General features: G+C 40.1%; 1 protein-coding gene across 1 annotated transcript in view; it reads left to right on the top strand.

Moving 5' to 3' along the window:
• The first annotated feature begins 7,739 nt into the window (after positions 1–7,739).
• The window catches only part of atp2a3 (ATPase sarcoplasmic/endoplasmic reticulum Ca2+ transporting 3), a 53,858-nt gene continuing 44,160 nt past the window's right edge, over positions 7,740–17,437 (top strand). Inside the window, exon 1 of the mRNA XM_063894587.1 lies at positions 7,740–8,102. Within this exon, the coding sequence (XP_063750657.1) occupies positions 7,985–8,102 (118 nt within the window). The 5' untranslated portion in view covers positions 7,740–7,984. The remainder of the gene's footprint in view (positions 8,103–17,437) is intronic.

Raw genomic sequence — 17,437 nt, 5'->3', positions numbered from 1 at the left:
TGTGTGTGTGTGTGTGTGTGTGTGTGTGTGTGTGTGTGTGTGTGTGTGTGTGTGTGTGTGTTTGTGTCTGTGTGTCAGTGTGCCTAGCTAGCCTATTTAGAATTGAAGTGTTGGCTTTCGGGAGGATGGAAATGAATTGTGACAAGTGTAGAATGTGGGCTGTCAAAGGTTGTGCAGTTTAATCACATCACGCCAAAATATCTATATTAATCCAGAGCAATAGAATCATTAACTCAAATTGTTTATTTGAGCAATGTTGGACAGAAGACGAGTGACAGACCCATCAGATCCACTTCAACAACCGGCAGTTCTGTTTAAAGCGACTCTGTTAGACTTTTTTTTTTTTTTTTCTCCTGTAGTGTGTTATCTAGGTTATGTAGGTTTTTGTGCATGTTAATTGCCCCCCTACCCCCCTGCCTGGAACTCCTCAATTAGTCTCCTTAGTTTACTTCCTTAACATAAAGACATCCCTACGTTACACTTGCGCTTCTACGGCTAGCGCTCCAACACATTGCATGCGAAATGCTAAGGGAAGAGACATCTCAAAGTGGTTTTAGTTTCCCTAAATCACCATCTAATGCCACGATAAGATATGGACAAAGGTACACGTAGCCGAACAAGTTTATATGTTCTAAACAGCGGTTAAACAATTATTGCATTTGCATTTAAAAGAAGACAATGAAGATTTTGAAAGAAAAGTAACACCTTCATAGTCTTAAAAATAGATAACTAATAAAGCCTTACTTGGTCTGGTTTCACTGTTAGCTTGTGGTGGCTGATGTAGGCTAATGTTTTGACCTCAGTTTTCAAACACTTCTGAAAAGTTTGATTTGTGATTAAAAGAAGTCATCACATTTTGTACTTTGAAGTAAACACTATTTCTCCTTTTTTCATTATAAAATATATCTTCAGTCCATTTATTGTGACGTTATGAAAAGCATTTAGAGTAACAGTTCTTCAGCAAAGGAGAAAATGCCCTATTATAATACACATTAGTTTGTAGATGAGTAACAGGCTGCAGACATGTATTTTTTTTTCCTTTCTAACTCTCCCCCCTTAACCCTTTTATTCTTTTTCAAATGTTGTAGTGACATCACTTTATCAGACCTCTCACCAGATAGAAAAATCATTACCTACCACTGACCAATGATATGGGGCAAAAAGGATCACTCACCCTGGAAACCAACCCTAAAAATAGAGCCTTGGGCTCATTGAGTGGCACCTTACGATGGAAAGCTTACACCCCAAAACAAAATGGAAAAGTACTGTAGCTTAGTGTATTCAACTTAAAAAAACTGATACTGACATTATCTTCACACCACTGCAAACAATGAGACATCATGCGTTTTAAATGATCCTTAATTAAAGGGTTTATGAAGAAACATTGTTTCTGTGTCACAATAAGGTCATTAGAAGTATTTTCTGCAGAATCCTTCTCTACTGGCTTCGACCACTCGGTCAGATTTTGGGAAACATTTTGATTGATGACAAATTTCATTACTCCAGCTTCCTGCAAGGGCAAATTGTACAAAGAATGAAGGCTAAGCGTATCCACCTATCAGTCCATCTTGAATGGGAAATTTACAGAATATTACTGTATGTTTATAACTGTCTCTTTGCTTAAAAAGGTAACTCTTTAATACTTGCTGGATATTGAAAGTCTGTTCTGCTGTTTTAAGCATTATTCAGGAACTGTATTTGTAATATTAAATTATTGAGCAGGCGATTCTCCCCTGATATAAAGCATTTTCCTTCCCTACGTGGGGCTGACAGGTGGCGTAACATCCTGCTGCTCCAGACTGTGCAATGATGTGCAAAGCCCCAAGTGCAGGAAGAGGGGAAGGAGAAAGGGGGAAAGAGGGGAGAGGTTTATTAATGGCCAGGCGGCTGGGTGGGGCCGAGTTGCCACTTGAGCTTCTTGTCAGGTACAGCTGCTCCAGACTGTTTTTTTTTTTTGACTCGTGTCTCCTTGATTCAAAGTCAAAGGAAGCAGCAGCAGCTGTTTGTCCCTTACACTCCAGTCTATTGTACAGACAGCAGAGAGGTTTCAAATGTAGCTGTGAGACATCAAAAACATCAAAGAAGGACGTCATATTGAAAATAAGTGTTGAAACCTAAATTAAAGTACAGGAAATAGATAATGTCATGTTTTCTTTTAGATGGGCTTGTGATGCATCACATGCAAGGTGGAGGGAAATATATATTTTTTTTACACTTGGGAGGCCACGGCTCATTTCCCTCATGCAAATTGAAGCTGCGAGCGAAAGGGGAAGGCAAATGCTATTGGAAGGCTGACAGCGCTGGGTGGAAAATGTTGTGTGACTGGCGCTGAGGCTAGCACAGTCCTCCAGTGTGTACCACTGAAGGGAAAGAGGGAGTGAGCCATAGAGGGGGGTCAGGTTGGGGATTTCCTTTTCATGAGAGCGTTGGCATTGAAGGGGTTTTCTCAAAATGTATGTCACGACAAGGGATGCTGCAAAAGCCACTCTTGCACACGTAATAAAAGATAACGTTGAACCAAAAATTGATACTCTTGATGACTCGTGATAATCTCACTGAGTGTGCGTGTGAGTGGGCAGCAGTGGAAGCTGTGGTTGTGTGTCTGCCGGGGATCTGTGGATAGTTTTAGAGAGGTCTGAGGGTTTTTAAAATAAAAAATCTTTGGGTCCAAGTATTGACACAGAGGCAAAAACAAAACCTCCGTAGCAATAGCAACTTTTAGGCACTCAGCATCCAAGGACCTAATGCGTCCTGCAACCATCCTCCAGACAGCAGTTCTGGAAGTTACGTAAGGTCCAAATATAAATACACTTTTTTTTCTGCGAGAGAAGAGGCCAGCTGTGAGTGAGGACAGAATTGGAGCACCTTGTTCTTTTTTTTGTGCCCAATGAGGTCCCATTCCATACTTGTGATCTCCAACAGAAGACCCATTTCAGTGTCTGCGCACTGTGGGGAGATTGTGCTGCAGTAACCTTACTCTCAGGATAAAGGGATGGAAAGGCAATCTGGAACACTGGTTTCCCTACTTGCAGTTTGTCCCAGGCCAGCAATAACTGGGTTCATTAACACTATAGGAATAAAGTGCAGATTTTCCCACTAAAGTCCAACTGGGGCTCCACTATCATAAAGCACTTTGCAATGACGTTTATTTAATAAACAATACAGGTTGATAATGTATCCATATGGTTGAAGGTGCTTGGCCACTAAGCTAACATTCCTAACTGAGACTATAAACTCCATTGAAAAAAGATGTGTTCAGGGTTGGGTTGCACTTAACTTCCACTGTCTTGTATTATTCATGGTTTCAAAAAAACAAACAAGATAACATCCACCAAAATGTAAATCTTGAGGATTCAAAAACAGAAGTTGACAAACAATGGAAGAGGTCAGAGTGTTGTTGCCAGTTGACATGTCAGAGAATATTTCATTGTCCAGGACAAATGGGGGAAATTGGGACCCTTTTTTTAATCCACCTTAAGTTGTGTTGTGTGGAGTTATTTTTCATCAGACATTAGGACTGATTTTCGTTTAGTCGAACCGAAGACTTTCCCGGTCAAAGTAAATACAGAATAACAGAAACACTGCTCTAAATCCGCTTTTCAAAAGTAAAAGCACAAAAATGAACCTGGACATAAGCATAAAATGTCCTTTTCAATTGCTTTTGTTACGTTGCAAATTCAGATACATAATGTGAAATATAAATTAAAAATAAATAGTTCTATATTTTATAGGTTAAGATAAGATAAGATGTTTTTTCTGACTATTGAGCGCTTTCTGTTCTTTAGGTACTGTTAGATGCTAATGGTTTTACGCTATACTTAAGTAAAAACACAAGATCTGAGCACTTCTTCCACTAATGATGCCTGCAGCAACAATCAGCCAATCAGGAAAAAACAAGCTCAGACATAATTCAAGAGTGAAAAGAAAAAGAGTTTGATCATAGGCAAAAAAGGGCAGGATCAAAAATGTGTGATGGTTTCATTGGTTGGAAGTTTAGGTAACACCTACTGCACATGACACATGAGGTCACCATTACTGCTTTCCAACAAGTTTACCACAAAGTTCAATACCAAATGAGCTCATACTAATTAATATGCAAAATAGTGCTTTTGTATACACTTAAGGTAGACTCATACAAGTTCCTGATTGTTCATTGAATGTGTTTGCAAAATATCAGAAGTTCTTCCTTATTAAAATATCTTTAGATGATTTTACAAACTACCTTAAAGGGATAGTTGCAGATTTACATCCCCACATGATTCTTGTGGCCTTTATGTATTTCCGTTGTCTTGCTTTCATGTTTTTTGACAAATGCACACACATTTTTGACCAGAATGTGAGCAGCCAGGATGCTAAAGTCTCAAGGAAAGAGCATTTGGTTGTGTTGCTGCTGCTGTTCCTCCATGTATTTCCAGGTGAAACAGCTTGTTGGTGAGGGCCAAAGTAAACTGCGATGAAACAGGGAAAGTGAATTAGTGCCATAATAACCTGTCACCAACTATGAAGTTATAAAAAATGAATCATTTGAGTAATCAGGATTCAATCATGATGCCTCAAAATTTATTGGAGGGTTAAAATGTCAAATTACCCTTGGCATTATATTGCCGGTGTATTTTTGAAAGCTGTACATTTTTATAGAGTGGAACAGGTTTGAAAAGAAGAGTTCACCTATCTGGGATGACTCTGATGATTATCACAGAAGCATTTCTGGGGTTTTCTAAACCCCATGGTGCACCTTGAAGGATAATAGAATAGAATCGGAGGATGAAACCCTCTTTATTGTCACATACATGCACACAGCGAAATTGGTCCTCTGCATTTAACCCATCCTAGTGCTAGGAGCAGTGGGCAGCTATTGTGCAGCACCCAGGGAGCAATGGGGAGGGGGGATTGGAGTACCACAGCAGGGCCCAGGAGGTGAACTGGGACCTCTCCAAGTAGCAGTCCACTTTCCATATGTCAAGTCTGTTTGGGGACTTGAACCTGCGACCCTACGATTCCCAGTCCAAGCCCCTACTGACTGAGCCACTGCTGGACAATAAGGAGAACGATAAGGAGGTCATTACAACCAAACTGCAATTTTTATTTTGTGTTTATTGAAACGTTTCTTTCAGATTATGGTCATGGTTTTGACCATGTGTTTGGTGTATAAAAGTGGTTTGGGTAACAAGAGTTGTGGTTTGGATTACAAATATGTAACCTAGGCTACCTATTGTGTCCGTTATGTTAGTTAAGTACATTTTCTTAATTAAAATCAACATTGACTTTTCATTTCTCACAGGACTACACCAGTGGTCTTATGGGCAGAAGTCCAGTGTTTGTTTGACCCATCCATACACAATTCTAAAATAACATATTTCAAGTGGAGGAAAAAGTACTATACTTAAAAACAATTTTGAAATGATTGTACCTTGAGTATAATAAGTATAGTCACATATCAGTCACATCAAACAAGTGCTTTTCCTTTTTTAACTCAAAGTACATCTTGTTGATGAATATGTGGACACTTTTAATTAGTAATGGGAGTATTTTAACATACATACTTAGTGGTGCCCATGGTTGTTGCAAGAAAACTATAACAGTACAATATTTTATTTATATGTTACATTTCAATAAATGAACAAGGAGAAATACCTGTTACTCATATATCGCACATAAACATTGATGGTCTTGATAAATATATTATAAAGGGGAATTTTTATACATTTCATTAATTTTTTGACTTAAATAGAATGAACTTCTGGTGTGACCCTGTGTGTGCAAACATCCTCTGAAGTTGTGGTTATTCTCCTTGACCCAGAGGCTGTTTCTCAATACCAGAACAGCGACCAATGTACTCGAGAAGGATGTTCATGCCAAGTCTCCTTGAGAGAACATTCTGGAAGGATAGCAAGGACTGAGAACCCAGCTGTCAGAGTTAGAGACGTTCTGTTTGACTGTTAATTGTGCCGCTCTGTCGGCCACCTTATTTCACCAGTGTCAGGACCAACGCACCATCACATCTGATTGTGTTTAAATTACAGCTGTTTTACATGACAGTATTTCTATTATGCCTTTTATATGTATGCTTATGGTATTAATTTCATTTTTTATTTTGCAAAAGGGATGGTAATAAACATAATTAAAACTTTTCTCAAACTAGCTATTCGTCAAAGCTATTCTCTCAAGTAAGGTGTGTCATTTATGTGTGATATGCATAGCACATCAGTGTGTATGTTACAGTGATTGCAGGCCATTTTCAGTAACATTATTTAATCTGTGACTTCATTAAAAAACCTGACTTACAAGCTATGTTTTCCCCTCTTTTTAGTCAGTTGTGAGGACAACTGCACAGTGGAAAATAGCCTGGGGAGAATGCTATGTCTGTAAGCTTTAAATGACTCAGTGTTTTTTTGGTGTGACTTGCATAGTGTGAGAGCAAACCTAAAACTGGCCTAATTGACTAGATAAACAAGTATAGCTGTTTTGTGCAGAATGCTAACTAATACTCTGCAACATTCTCACATAAACAGCAGGAAACGAGCTATAAGGGCTGGCAGATTACTGTTTTAAAGGAACAGGTTAACATGAGAAATACATTTTTCCTTTTGCTTTCTTGCTATTTATCAATCTAAATTGTTTATTCGCCTGAGTGTTGAAGATAGTAGCCGTATAAATGTCTGCCTTTTCTCTAACATATTGGAACGACATTGCACGTGTCTTGCGGTTATCAAAATGGCAAATCAATATTGTCACTAAGTCAAAGAATTGTTCCTTGTGGTTATAAGGTAGATGGGTGTTGTTCGGACGAGAAGAAAATAGTTTCTACAAATGAAAGTGCTCCCAATAAGGTGTGTGGATAATCTTGTATAACCACCTCATGATTACTGGAAAGCGCCATTACTGTTGAATTTTTTAAATCTATGTTATGCACTGTGAGGAACACAAGCCGAGTGCCATCTACTCCCACTGTATTCGAAGACATCTCAATGGAAAATCTCTCCAATAATCTACAACTCACACCAAGACAATCTAAATGGAAGAATAGCACTATAGGAGGGGAATGTGTATTTTAAATTTAAGTGTAAAGTGTCCCTTTAATTATGTCCTTGATCCTGGCCTTGTATCCCCTTTAGCTCCAGAAGCACTAAATTAAGTCGGAGATCAGACAGATTATTGCCAAGCAGGTTTACACAAAAAAAGGAATTTGCTTTTGGTGTAAAATGCTACTCATGTAAACACAGAGGAATTTAGAAAGCACATTTAGAACTATTACAAATAAACTTTTATTGGATTGAAAATAAAAATACGTGTTTTCAAGAAATATAGATAAAAATAAGGACAACAAGAATACGACAAGTTGCTCTAAAAAATAAAAAAACATAACAGAATTTAGGGTGAAAGTGCATTGTAGTTTTAACAGGTATTGTGCAAAAGTTTACAAAAAATACAGGAAATGTGCAAGTGTTCACAGTATTTTTTGTCAGCAATGGCTCATATGGTCTGTTGGGGGAGTCATTTGGGGTCCCCGGCCTTGTTAATGAAACCTTCAAGCAAAAGATAATTCCCCAGTGTAACGACTACAATGTTTACCACAACAATTGAACCTGCACTTCAGAAACACATGTGACAGAGCTGCATGTATCCTGTTTGAAGTGGAGACCTCCGCTCAGGTACGCGCAGCCAATGGGAGCGCATGAGGGAGTGTTCAACAGCGAGGAGGCGGTGCACCCCGGCACACAGGCAGCACACCTTCAGATGGAGATGAAGTAGCAGCAGCACCAGCAGCAGCAGCAGCAGTCGATCCGCAGAGGAACAACAGCGTGTGTACCGCGCACCCGGAGCATTTCTTCCAGGGGGGACACACAGGTGACGCACCGACCGACACTCAGCGTGTGGAGGAGGACATTATAGCAGTTTGTTTCACCCCCGCAAACGCGCCGATTGCCACAATAGATGTTACTCAACTATATGCATTACGATCTGATCATCTAATTCCGCCAAGATGGAAAATGCACACACTAAATCGGCGAGTGAAGTTTTGGACAACTTCAGTGTGAACGAAAACACTGGGCTGACTCTGGAGCAAGTCAAAGCCAATGTGGAGAAATATGGACCGAACGGTGAGTAGTTAAATATTTGTGTAAAAATCTTCATTTCACTGGATATTGGCGCGTATAACAGCCTTTATCGATTCAGTTTCCTGGAAATCCAAATGCAGCCATTATATTTGAGGTCGTTGCAAATCGTGTGCGTAAAGACAACACAAACCTATTTCCTCTGGCGCACACAGTGGAAATGTAAGTTGCACATTCATTGATGTGCGTTGTTGAAATCCTTCATTACATATCGCACCAGTTACAGTTGGCACACAGAGACACACCTGAGCAAGGGAAATGCCAATGCATATTCACTTGAATTGAAAAACAATGTCATTCATCCCACTTTATTTGATTCAGATCGTGCCATGAGGTCGCCCTATTTCACGTCAGGTCTCGTTGGAAACTATGTCAGTGCGACAAACAGTAGTTCACTAAATAAAGCCTTATTGTAGCCCCCACCCTGACCACGGTAATGTGACATCTCATTCAGAGACCAGGAAGTGCAGAGCAGGCTCAGGAGGGGAAGAGGAGGTAATGAAGATAATAAAACCGAAAATCTTGAACAACCTGTTTTCACTTTCAACAGTTGTTCTGCACATGGCTGTATACTTTCCAGCTCCAATTACAAGAAAACAGAGGGAATTAGATCTCTAAAGCCATCTAACATTTTGATACAGATCATCAGAAATAACCTATCACTGCAAGTAGAGTTATTAAGGTGTCTTTCAGGGAGAATATCTCTTCTTTTGTGGGTCACCTGCACCCCCTACCCCCCACTCCTCAAGTCCCCTCCTGTTTTACACTCAGCTGGTGTTGGATAAGTACTTTCATGTGAAGCTGGGACCTGACATCACCACACCTTTCCCTCCTGGCCTGTCATTTGCATGTGTGGCTAAGCTGTGGAGCAGAGCGGCACATTGTGCCAGTCAAACAGTAGCCCTTTTGTTGCAGCCAGGGGCCTGTGATGACTTCATGGAAAAAGGCAACGTCTTGCCACAGATAACATCTCTTTCGCTTTTAGCTGTGAACTTCCTGCCTTGTGCGAGCACATTACAGACACATGCAGGAGGGAGGGAGAGAGGGGATACCCTTTTTCCTTTCGGGGCTTGCAGGGGGTCATCAACTCTAGCTGCTCCTCTACGAGCCAAAAAAAGCGAAGAAACTGAGTGAAATTGGCTTGGTTTTGGTGACTGGTGTAGCACAAGTTGTTGCAGAGTGATGTTGCTAACTGCTTCCCCTCTACTCACAAACCGCAGACCTTGTAGTTGACTGCAAGGACTCTGTGTGAGCCTTGATGTTTTGTTCCAGGCCGCCGCTGTTCAAAGCTGTTCTGCGGCTGGTATGCTTACCTAACTCTCATTGGCATGTATGCACGATGTTTCACTCTGAGACAGAGTTAACAGGATGTCATTATCAGCAGGATCATTAACCTAAATCCACATGTCCACAGACAAGATCCCCACCATGCGTCACACTGTCAGTGTATGTAGTTTGGACAAGGTGAGGGGAATAGTGGGAATTTACTGTCACTCTGCTCCAAGTGTCTGTAGGAGGAGGCACTGACAGGCAGGGAGGACGATGTGACATGTTTGGTTCGTGCCCAGCAGTCCTTCGTAGGATAGGAGAGGTTTAACACACTCGATGAGCCTCCCCATCTCGAGGATGGCTGAAAACATCTGAGAAGTGTGTGTTAGCTGATGTCCTCTCAATGCTGCAGTTCACGGATGATGAGTGTGTAACCTTGTTGCTTCTATACATAACTTGGTACCTCAAACCTTGATGAGGACTGATATTTTGCATGGTACTTGCCTTATTTTCATATCTTAATATTCATGGCAACATGCAATGCTTGTAATCTTTGAAGGATGCAAGAGTTGGTCTACCTAGGTGATTGTCAGAAAGTATTTTTATATCTATTCACCTATTTTTTCATCCTTTTTATTGGAAGACAATGTTGTTGTTAAAGATGGACAAAACAAGACATTCAAACACATTACCCTAGACTTTGAGACACTTAAAAAAAAATGTGATAGTATTCTTGGTTGATCATGAAAATAATCTGAAGATTAATCAGTAAGTCTCGATGAGATTATTGTCTTTGTTCTTTATGATATTGATTTGTGCATTTTATGGTTATTATAGTCACAGCAAAGCAAGTAAAGAGTTTTCTTCCAATGCCATGCTGTAAGTAAAGACAGGTGAACGCTGTCTAAGCTTCATGGCTTAATGTCGCCACTTTCATGTGCTGTGACAATAGAACCTCCTCTATACAGCGTCAGTGTTTCTAATCCCTTTTCTGAGATGTTGGAATTTTAGCTAAGCTGCCACATCTGCACAGTCTTTTCTACAAAGCAGCCCGTGCCGCAGGAAGGAGGCGGCTGACCTTTTATTCACACCTTTCATTTAGAGCAGCTCCTTTTTTATTTGCAACCTCATTTACACAGTTTATCATTTTGATTGTGAAATAGTTCTCAAGAAGTCATAGGCCTCTGTCTTTCTGTGTGTGGGTGCAACAAGAATGTTTGTGCTGTTACAGCTTGCGGTGTTTCGATCATTGTGTCCTGTGCACACAACCCCAATTTCAAAGACACATGGAGTTCATTTTTAGAAAGGGGCGTATTGGCCTCATGAGCAATCAATGTTTTGGAGAAGCGGTTGACCCAGAGAGCAGATAGGGAGAGCGCTGCTGACACACAGGTGAGGGAGTGTCCAGGGAAGAAGGAACTTTTCAGAGGAGGGTGTTGACCCCTCCTCTTCTTCTCTTTTAACATTAAGGCAAATTGTCCTCTATATAACCTCACAATGACACAGTCAAAGCTTCTTCTGACTTTAAATTAAAGTTAAATTGCGCATTATGAATCAAAGCACGTTTGATAAATCACTTTCGGCTTGAGTGCCTGCAAGATTAGTCCTGGTTTTAAAAATATCCTCTGACACTCCCTTTAGGAGAAGAACTCAATTGCACAACATATTCTGGTTAAGCAACCTCCAATGCGAGTCATTCTACCATCATGATACAGTGTTGAATGAGAGATTCTTAGTTGACTTTCACGCTGAGTATTATGTTATCAACGACAATAATCAATAAGCCTATCGGCCTCTTCATCTGTTGGTTAGCACGTTCTGCTAACAAGCTAGAAACATTATGCCTATCTCATTAAATGGTGTGGTGCTAGGAGGTACTTATCAATAGTCCATCTGCACTCGCGCACTTCAAAGAAAGACACAGTTATTCCGTTAGATTAATGTCACGCTAGCCTGCTGCTGTGGACAAGTGCTTTAGCAAAAGATATTCTGGCCTTTAGACTTAAAAAGGCCTGCCTTTATTAAACAATCAATCAGCTAAGTTTAGGGATGCAAAATTCTGGGAATTTTCAAAGATGGAAACTTTCCATGGGAATTTAAGGGAATAAACTGGGAATTTTCTAAATTGAAGGTTGGCTCTTCATAGGGAACTTAAATATATTTGGGGAAAGTAATAATAAGCATAATCTTGACTAAAACAAACAGATGCCATTCAAGTATATCCATGCCATTCCTCAATCACATGCACATAGCACACTGCTTACTGCATGGCTATTGAGACCACACCCCCTACAGGTACTGTGCATTCCTCCATCACATGCACAAATGATTTCTAGAAGACTGGACCACACTTTTTGAGCCCATAGCACAAGACTATTGAAGCCACACATTTGAGCCTGTGGACTACCCAAAGTGAAGTAAGGTTTGATGATATTATGGGGTAATATATTTATTTTATGTTTAAATTGCAAAAATCACATATAGATGTATTCATCTAGTAGATAGCTAGCTGATAACTTAGATGCTAAATAAGCCATAGCTAGCATCACTTCATTTACCATCTATGAGGCACTCTTATAAAGATGCTAGCTACCTCAAATGTGATGCTGTTTTTATCTGCCTCCTGCAGATGTTTTGAAGATCATTCCAGTTGTTTAGCTACCCGAACTATGTATATATCTGTTCATGCCATTGCATCAATTCCCAGTTAGTTCCCATACATTCCCATTACTCCCATGGAAAGTTTCCAATATGTAATATTTCCAAAATTTCTGGCTTACCGGAAATTTTCAGCCCCTTTGCAACCCTAGCTAAGTGTACGTTTTATTAAGAATATTATGAAGTCATTATTTTAATTAATACTCTTTCTGGTTAATGTTTGTGTTTGTGTGTGTTGGAGAACCCAAACTAACCCTTTGAAACACCAAAGTCTTACAATAACACAAACAAACATATGAAGCAAGGCAAAGATCTACCAGCAACCCCAGTTTTTTTCATCGTCAAATACTTATTTTGTCAATGGAGTCTGGTGGCTTTGAAGAGATCCGAAATTCCCTACTGAAATGTGTTGACGGGAAGGTAAAGGGGTGAACATATTCTAAATATAGCATAATCTCAATCTGACATTGATGTTTTTAGGTGGCTAACATGCTTTTGTTGCTCCCCCCCATCAACAGCTTTACATTGTTTTGTTTTGGCCGCTCTTTGCTTTAGGCAACACATTGAATATGGAAAGGTACTTATACAACCCAACTTCAAACAGTCACAATTAGGTAGTTTTTAATTATTTGATTGATTTTAATTGTAAAATGTATGAGCCGGAAAGAAATACTGTCTTGTGTCCCTGAAACAGTCCCAAGTGCTTCCAACAATGCGGCTTGTGCTTAGTTGATGCTATCCTCACTACATGATGCAATATTACTACACTCCCCCCACTCTAGCCCGAAAAACAATTACAACTTCCTCTTGTGGGATCTCACTTAGTGTTGTGTCTCTTCCTGTTCTGCAACCCAACATATAATCTCACTCGCTCCTGCGTTTGAAATACGAGAAGCGTATGCACACACATTGCAGCACTTCAAACTCGACTTCCACTTTGTCGTCTGAAAATCCTCCAGTTGAGAGTTAAATTGCAGGAACAGTGTTGGAACTGTGTGGGCTGAAAAAGCAGAGTTAAGTTGTAGAAAAAAGTCATTCGAAGTCCTTGGGGTGTTGAGTCACTTCCTTGTTCTAGTGGGCTGCCCGGCTGCCTTCAAAGGAGCTGTGATCCTGTTGGAGCTTGTCATTTGTCTTTCCTGCTTCCCTCCCACCTCTGCATCTGTCAGTCACCGTCAGTCTCCTTATGGTAACATGATATTGAGTCAACGGGGCTCTTACGCACTGTTACATCTGCATGGTCCACTGAGGAGATGTGCATATAAAGGTGTTTGTGTTTCAAGGAGTAAGCTGATAGTGCATATGTTGTACAGTATGTGTCTGACCTCGGGGCATGCCGTAATGTGAACATGAAGTCGTCTGAAAGCATTCACAGAGAGACAGTATGTAAAGTATGCTGGAAAAAAAACTAGAAGAGTCATGCATTTGGATCATGGGTAAACCTGTTACGCTCTACTGGGACAGGTTTAAAAAAAAGTGTCAAGATAGAACATAATATGAGAAGCAAACATTCATTTCTTATCTTGGTATTTATTTCAAAGAGATAACTTTTACTTTTTCCTACATTGTAGTTTTAAATGCAAATATTAGACGTTGCTTATTTCCTTTGCTTTTTCAAATGGATGAATTTCATCATGCATGGTGGAGAAGAGGAGGTTAGACTGTACAAACAACACTTGTTGGTAGGATTTTTTCATTGTAGGTTTTGGTCTTTTCATGGGATATATATATATATATATATATATATATATATATATATATATATATATATATATATACAGGGTGCGATTTGACAAAAAAACAGAGGGGGGGGATGTTTTTTTAAATTTATTCATAGACAAGAACATTGGACTTTTAACTTGCATAACTAGGGAGAAAAAAACGCAAAAAGTAGACAGGCCCTTTTTTCGGGTCCGTGGATTAGTCCCCATCACAACATGGCAAAACTTTTAATAACCCATACATGGATTTCTATTCAACGTCACAAAAACATGCGTACGCACTAACAGGCAGAAAGCACCATAGAACAGCATCAATGCTCTCCATGAAAAGACCCTCCAAATAACTTAAATCAAACACTCAAAATAATTCACTAAATAGCACAACGTGCTGTCAACACTCAGGGACAGGTCTGGAAAACTAGACAAAGTGAACAGTCGGCTCTGGTGACGAATTTGTGGTGGCTTTTTCGTTTTTCCTATCGGGGCATTGTCTGCAGCATTTCGGCCCTCTTCTATCCACAATTCTGCAAATGGGTCCTGTAAAGTAAGATGATATGCTGCTCTGAACGCGTTTCATGTTTGGTTCAGCGCTGTTTTTCCTGCGAAGTTCCCGCACAAAAATGTTACAATGTTTTTGTGTTCGATGACGTTCAGAAATATGCACCGTCTGCCAGAAGGCTGCTGAATAGCCTACTCTGATGTAAAGACACTGAAGATCGTTAGATTTCAAGAGTTTAAGTAGGCTAGCAGTTAAGTTGCATTCATCGCTATCAAGGGGGGGAAATCCTTGTCCCCACCGGAGATAAAAATAATTTAGCAGAGGTAGGGATAGGAAAACCAGAGGGGGGGAAATCCTCACCATCCCCCCCTACAAATCGCACCCTGTATATATATAACATCAAGGAGGATTTTAATCTTGTATGTGAAGACTGAAAGTATAGGCTTTTACAGTGGCATGCACACTGTTAGTGGGTGTATGTTTTATATATTTAAGCCCTTTTTAAAAATATATCCACAATTATTTTCCACAGTTTGAAATGTTCACTACTTTGAATGACCTCTATAGCTGCAGGGCCCTGATGGGTAAAGTTGTACAGTACCAGGCATTTGATTCGATAGAAGTTTTGCTCTGGTTTCTAAACCCAGAAAAAAAACTATTAATAGCAAAGTGTTAACATAGATGTTTCAGACTGCTGTTGGGGGGATTGCTCACATTTTTTTTTACAGCTTTTGGATTTTATGATTGGTTACTGGGATGCTGGTTGCCATCCTACTCGCTACTCTCTAGCCCGTTTCGTTCAGAATTGGTTCTTCATTTGGCACAGCTGTGACTTTAAAGAGGAAGCTCCGAGCCCTGACGAGATACGAGCTATCACCTCATGCATGTCCTGCTCCGTTGACAGGCCCTTTTTCTTTTCCTCTGCTAGCACAACTCATCATACTGCGACACACTTATTCTGTGTGCATCTGAATGTTTATTGAAACCTGCATCTAATGTGAAACGGGCAGTAAATGTTTGCAGCTCATGTACGCAGTAGAAGATATCTTATCTTTGGTAATCCTCTGCAGCTACACTCTGTCACGACTCAGATAATATCCAATGTTTGCTGAGAACCAAGTGTCTTAATCAGATTGACTAAAAGGTGTTGATGAAGTAGTTAAGAGCAGGCTTTTCAGTGACGCACACAATTTGTAAAAATCTGCACCCAAAATATCCACATTGTTTGCATGCAGGTATGTCTTTGCTACTCTCACGGGACGAATTTGAGAGTGACACTGCATTTTTATTCCAGCATGAGCCGTCCTGTGTAACATCAGGAGGGAAAATCCTCTCTTTTCCCCTGACCACAGCCTTATGACGTCAGAGACAGTGCAGCCAATAGAAGCTGCAGCAGCCATTGAGCTGGATCTGTCTTAATTGGGTAAAAAAGATCAAATCTCCTCTTTGAAACTTATTCTCCTTTTCTGACACCACAGCCTGTCAGAGATGTGCCTCCCAAAATAAATTCTCTCTGACAGTTGATTGTGTTTTCTCATTTGTCCCTACTATGGAGAGAAATACATTTTGATCAGTTAAACAAACACAGTGTTATGAGCAGAGCATTTCATCATTCCTCCCTAATTGTCTATATTCCCCCTGTGCATGGTTATGTAATTATTTGCCTCTTACAGAAACTCAACATTTTCCTTTCGTTGTCGAGAGTCTGCAACTTTATACTAAAATCAAAGTCGATTCAGCCGGAGGGTCTGGAGTGTCAACAGGTTTTAGACGGTTGCCTAATGTTAAAAATGTAACTGCATTTTAAGGCTTGTCTTTTTTACACCAAACTGAGAAAATCTACTACAATTTAAAGTTTGAAACAAAGAAGCTGACCTGCCCTTCCTCTTATATCAAGATTATTGACAGACAAAGGCACTGTTCATTTTTGAGTAATTGTATAAAATGAAAATGATGACTTTAACATTAAAATAATATATGTCTGATAGCATTACCTTGCCGAATTATTTGCCTTTCCAGCCAATATGGCAAAGATCAAGTTATCAATTTATCAAGCCTATAAGGATTTAAATCAATTAACTAATTAACAAATGTTAGCACGCTAAACCGAGACAGTTGAACATGGTATTATTATACATGCTACACATCAGCACTGTTGTCATCGTGAGCATGTTAGCATGCTGTTATCAATTAGCTCAAAGCATCACTGTCAGCCTCTCAGAGCTGCTGGGAAGGTAATAAACTCCTGTACTGTGTCTCCATTTGGATACTTCCCTTAGTGCCATGCTGTTTACTGTAAACACGCAGTTTAACGATTTCGTCCATGTGCTGTTGTCCCAAATCGCACCTGTCTGCTGTGCCCTCACAGGAATTGATGATCGCTGCTTTAAGCTACATTTTATCTAGCAATGTTATTGATTGTGGTAGCATCATCACAGACTGCTCAATTAACCCAACTACAATGGCTTCTGTTCGACAGTGGTACGTGTATTGAAAAGTGAGAAAAAAACACATGTATAACTTTGAAAAGTGTTCACCAGAGCAAACACAATCGCAACATAGTAATCTTGCCATAAGTCTTCTTCTGTGTGTGTGCAGCAGCTTTAATCCAGTGTGAAGTTTCCGGGCCTATAATGACTTGAGAGGAGCTGCATGTCATTATGCTGCAGAGAAGTGATTAGTGACTTTGTACCACTTCCTCCTCTGCCCCGCTCTGATCCTCAGGGTGGCTGCTCTGAGGTCGGCGGGGCTCCCAAAGATAACACTGACACTCACCCACTTAACACAGTTGCGTATAACTTCCTCAGAGGAGGGAAGCCCTCCATTGACATTTATGTAAATGGCCGAAACATTGACTCTGTCAGACTGCAGACAGACTTCTCTTCTGCAGCTACCTGCGATGCCATCATGTAGAAGGGATAATAAGGTTAGAGAGGAGAACATTTATAATTCACATTTAATGTAGGTAATGCATTCGACCTTTTCCGGTGGGGAATACATTAGGAGAGTGAGTGGATATAGGAAGCTATAGTAGACTCTGTTATTAGGAGTTACCATCATGGTATTTATTGACCTCTTTTTCATCTCATGGTCAGTGGATGGAAGGGGATCCTGGAGGTGGGGCCATGGGATAATTTTATTTACATTTATACAGTATATAAGCTTAAAACAGATCA

This window comes from Eleginops maclovinus, chromosome 11, assembly GCF_036324505.1.
Source record: "Eleginops maclovinus isolate JMC-PN-2008 ecotype Puerto Natales chromosome 11, JC_Emac_rtc_rv5, whole genome shotgun sequence".
NCBI classification, from domain to species: Eukaryota; Metazoa; Chordata; class Actinopteri; order Perciformes; family Eleginopidae; genus Eleginops; species Eleginops maclovinus.
Note: the sequence above shows the minus strand (reverse complement) of the source record. Positions and strands in the feature narration are given on the sequence as shown.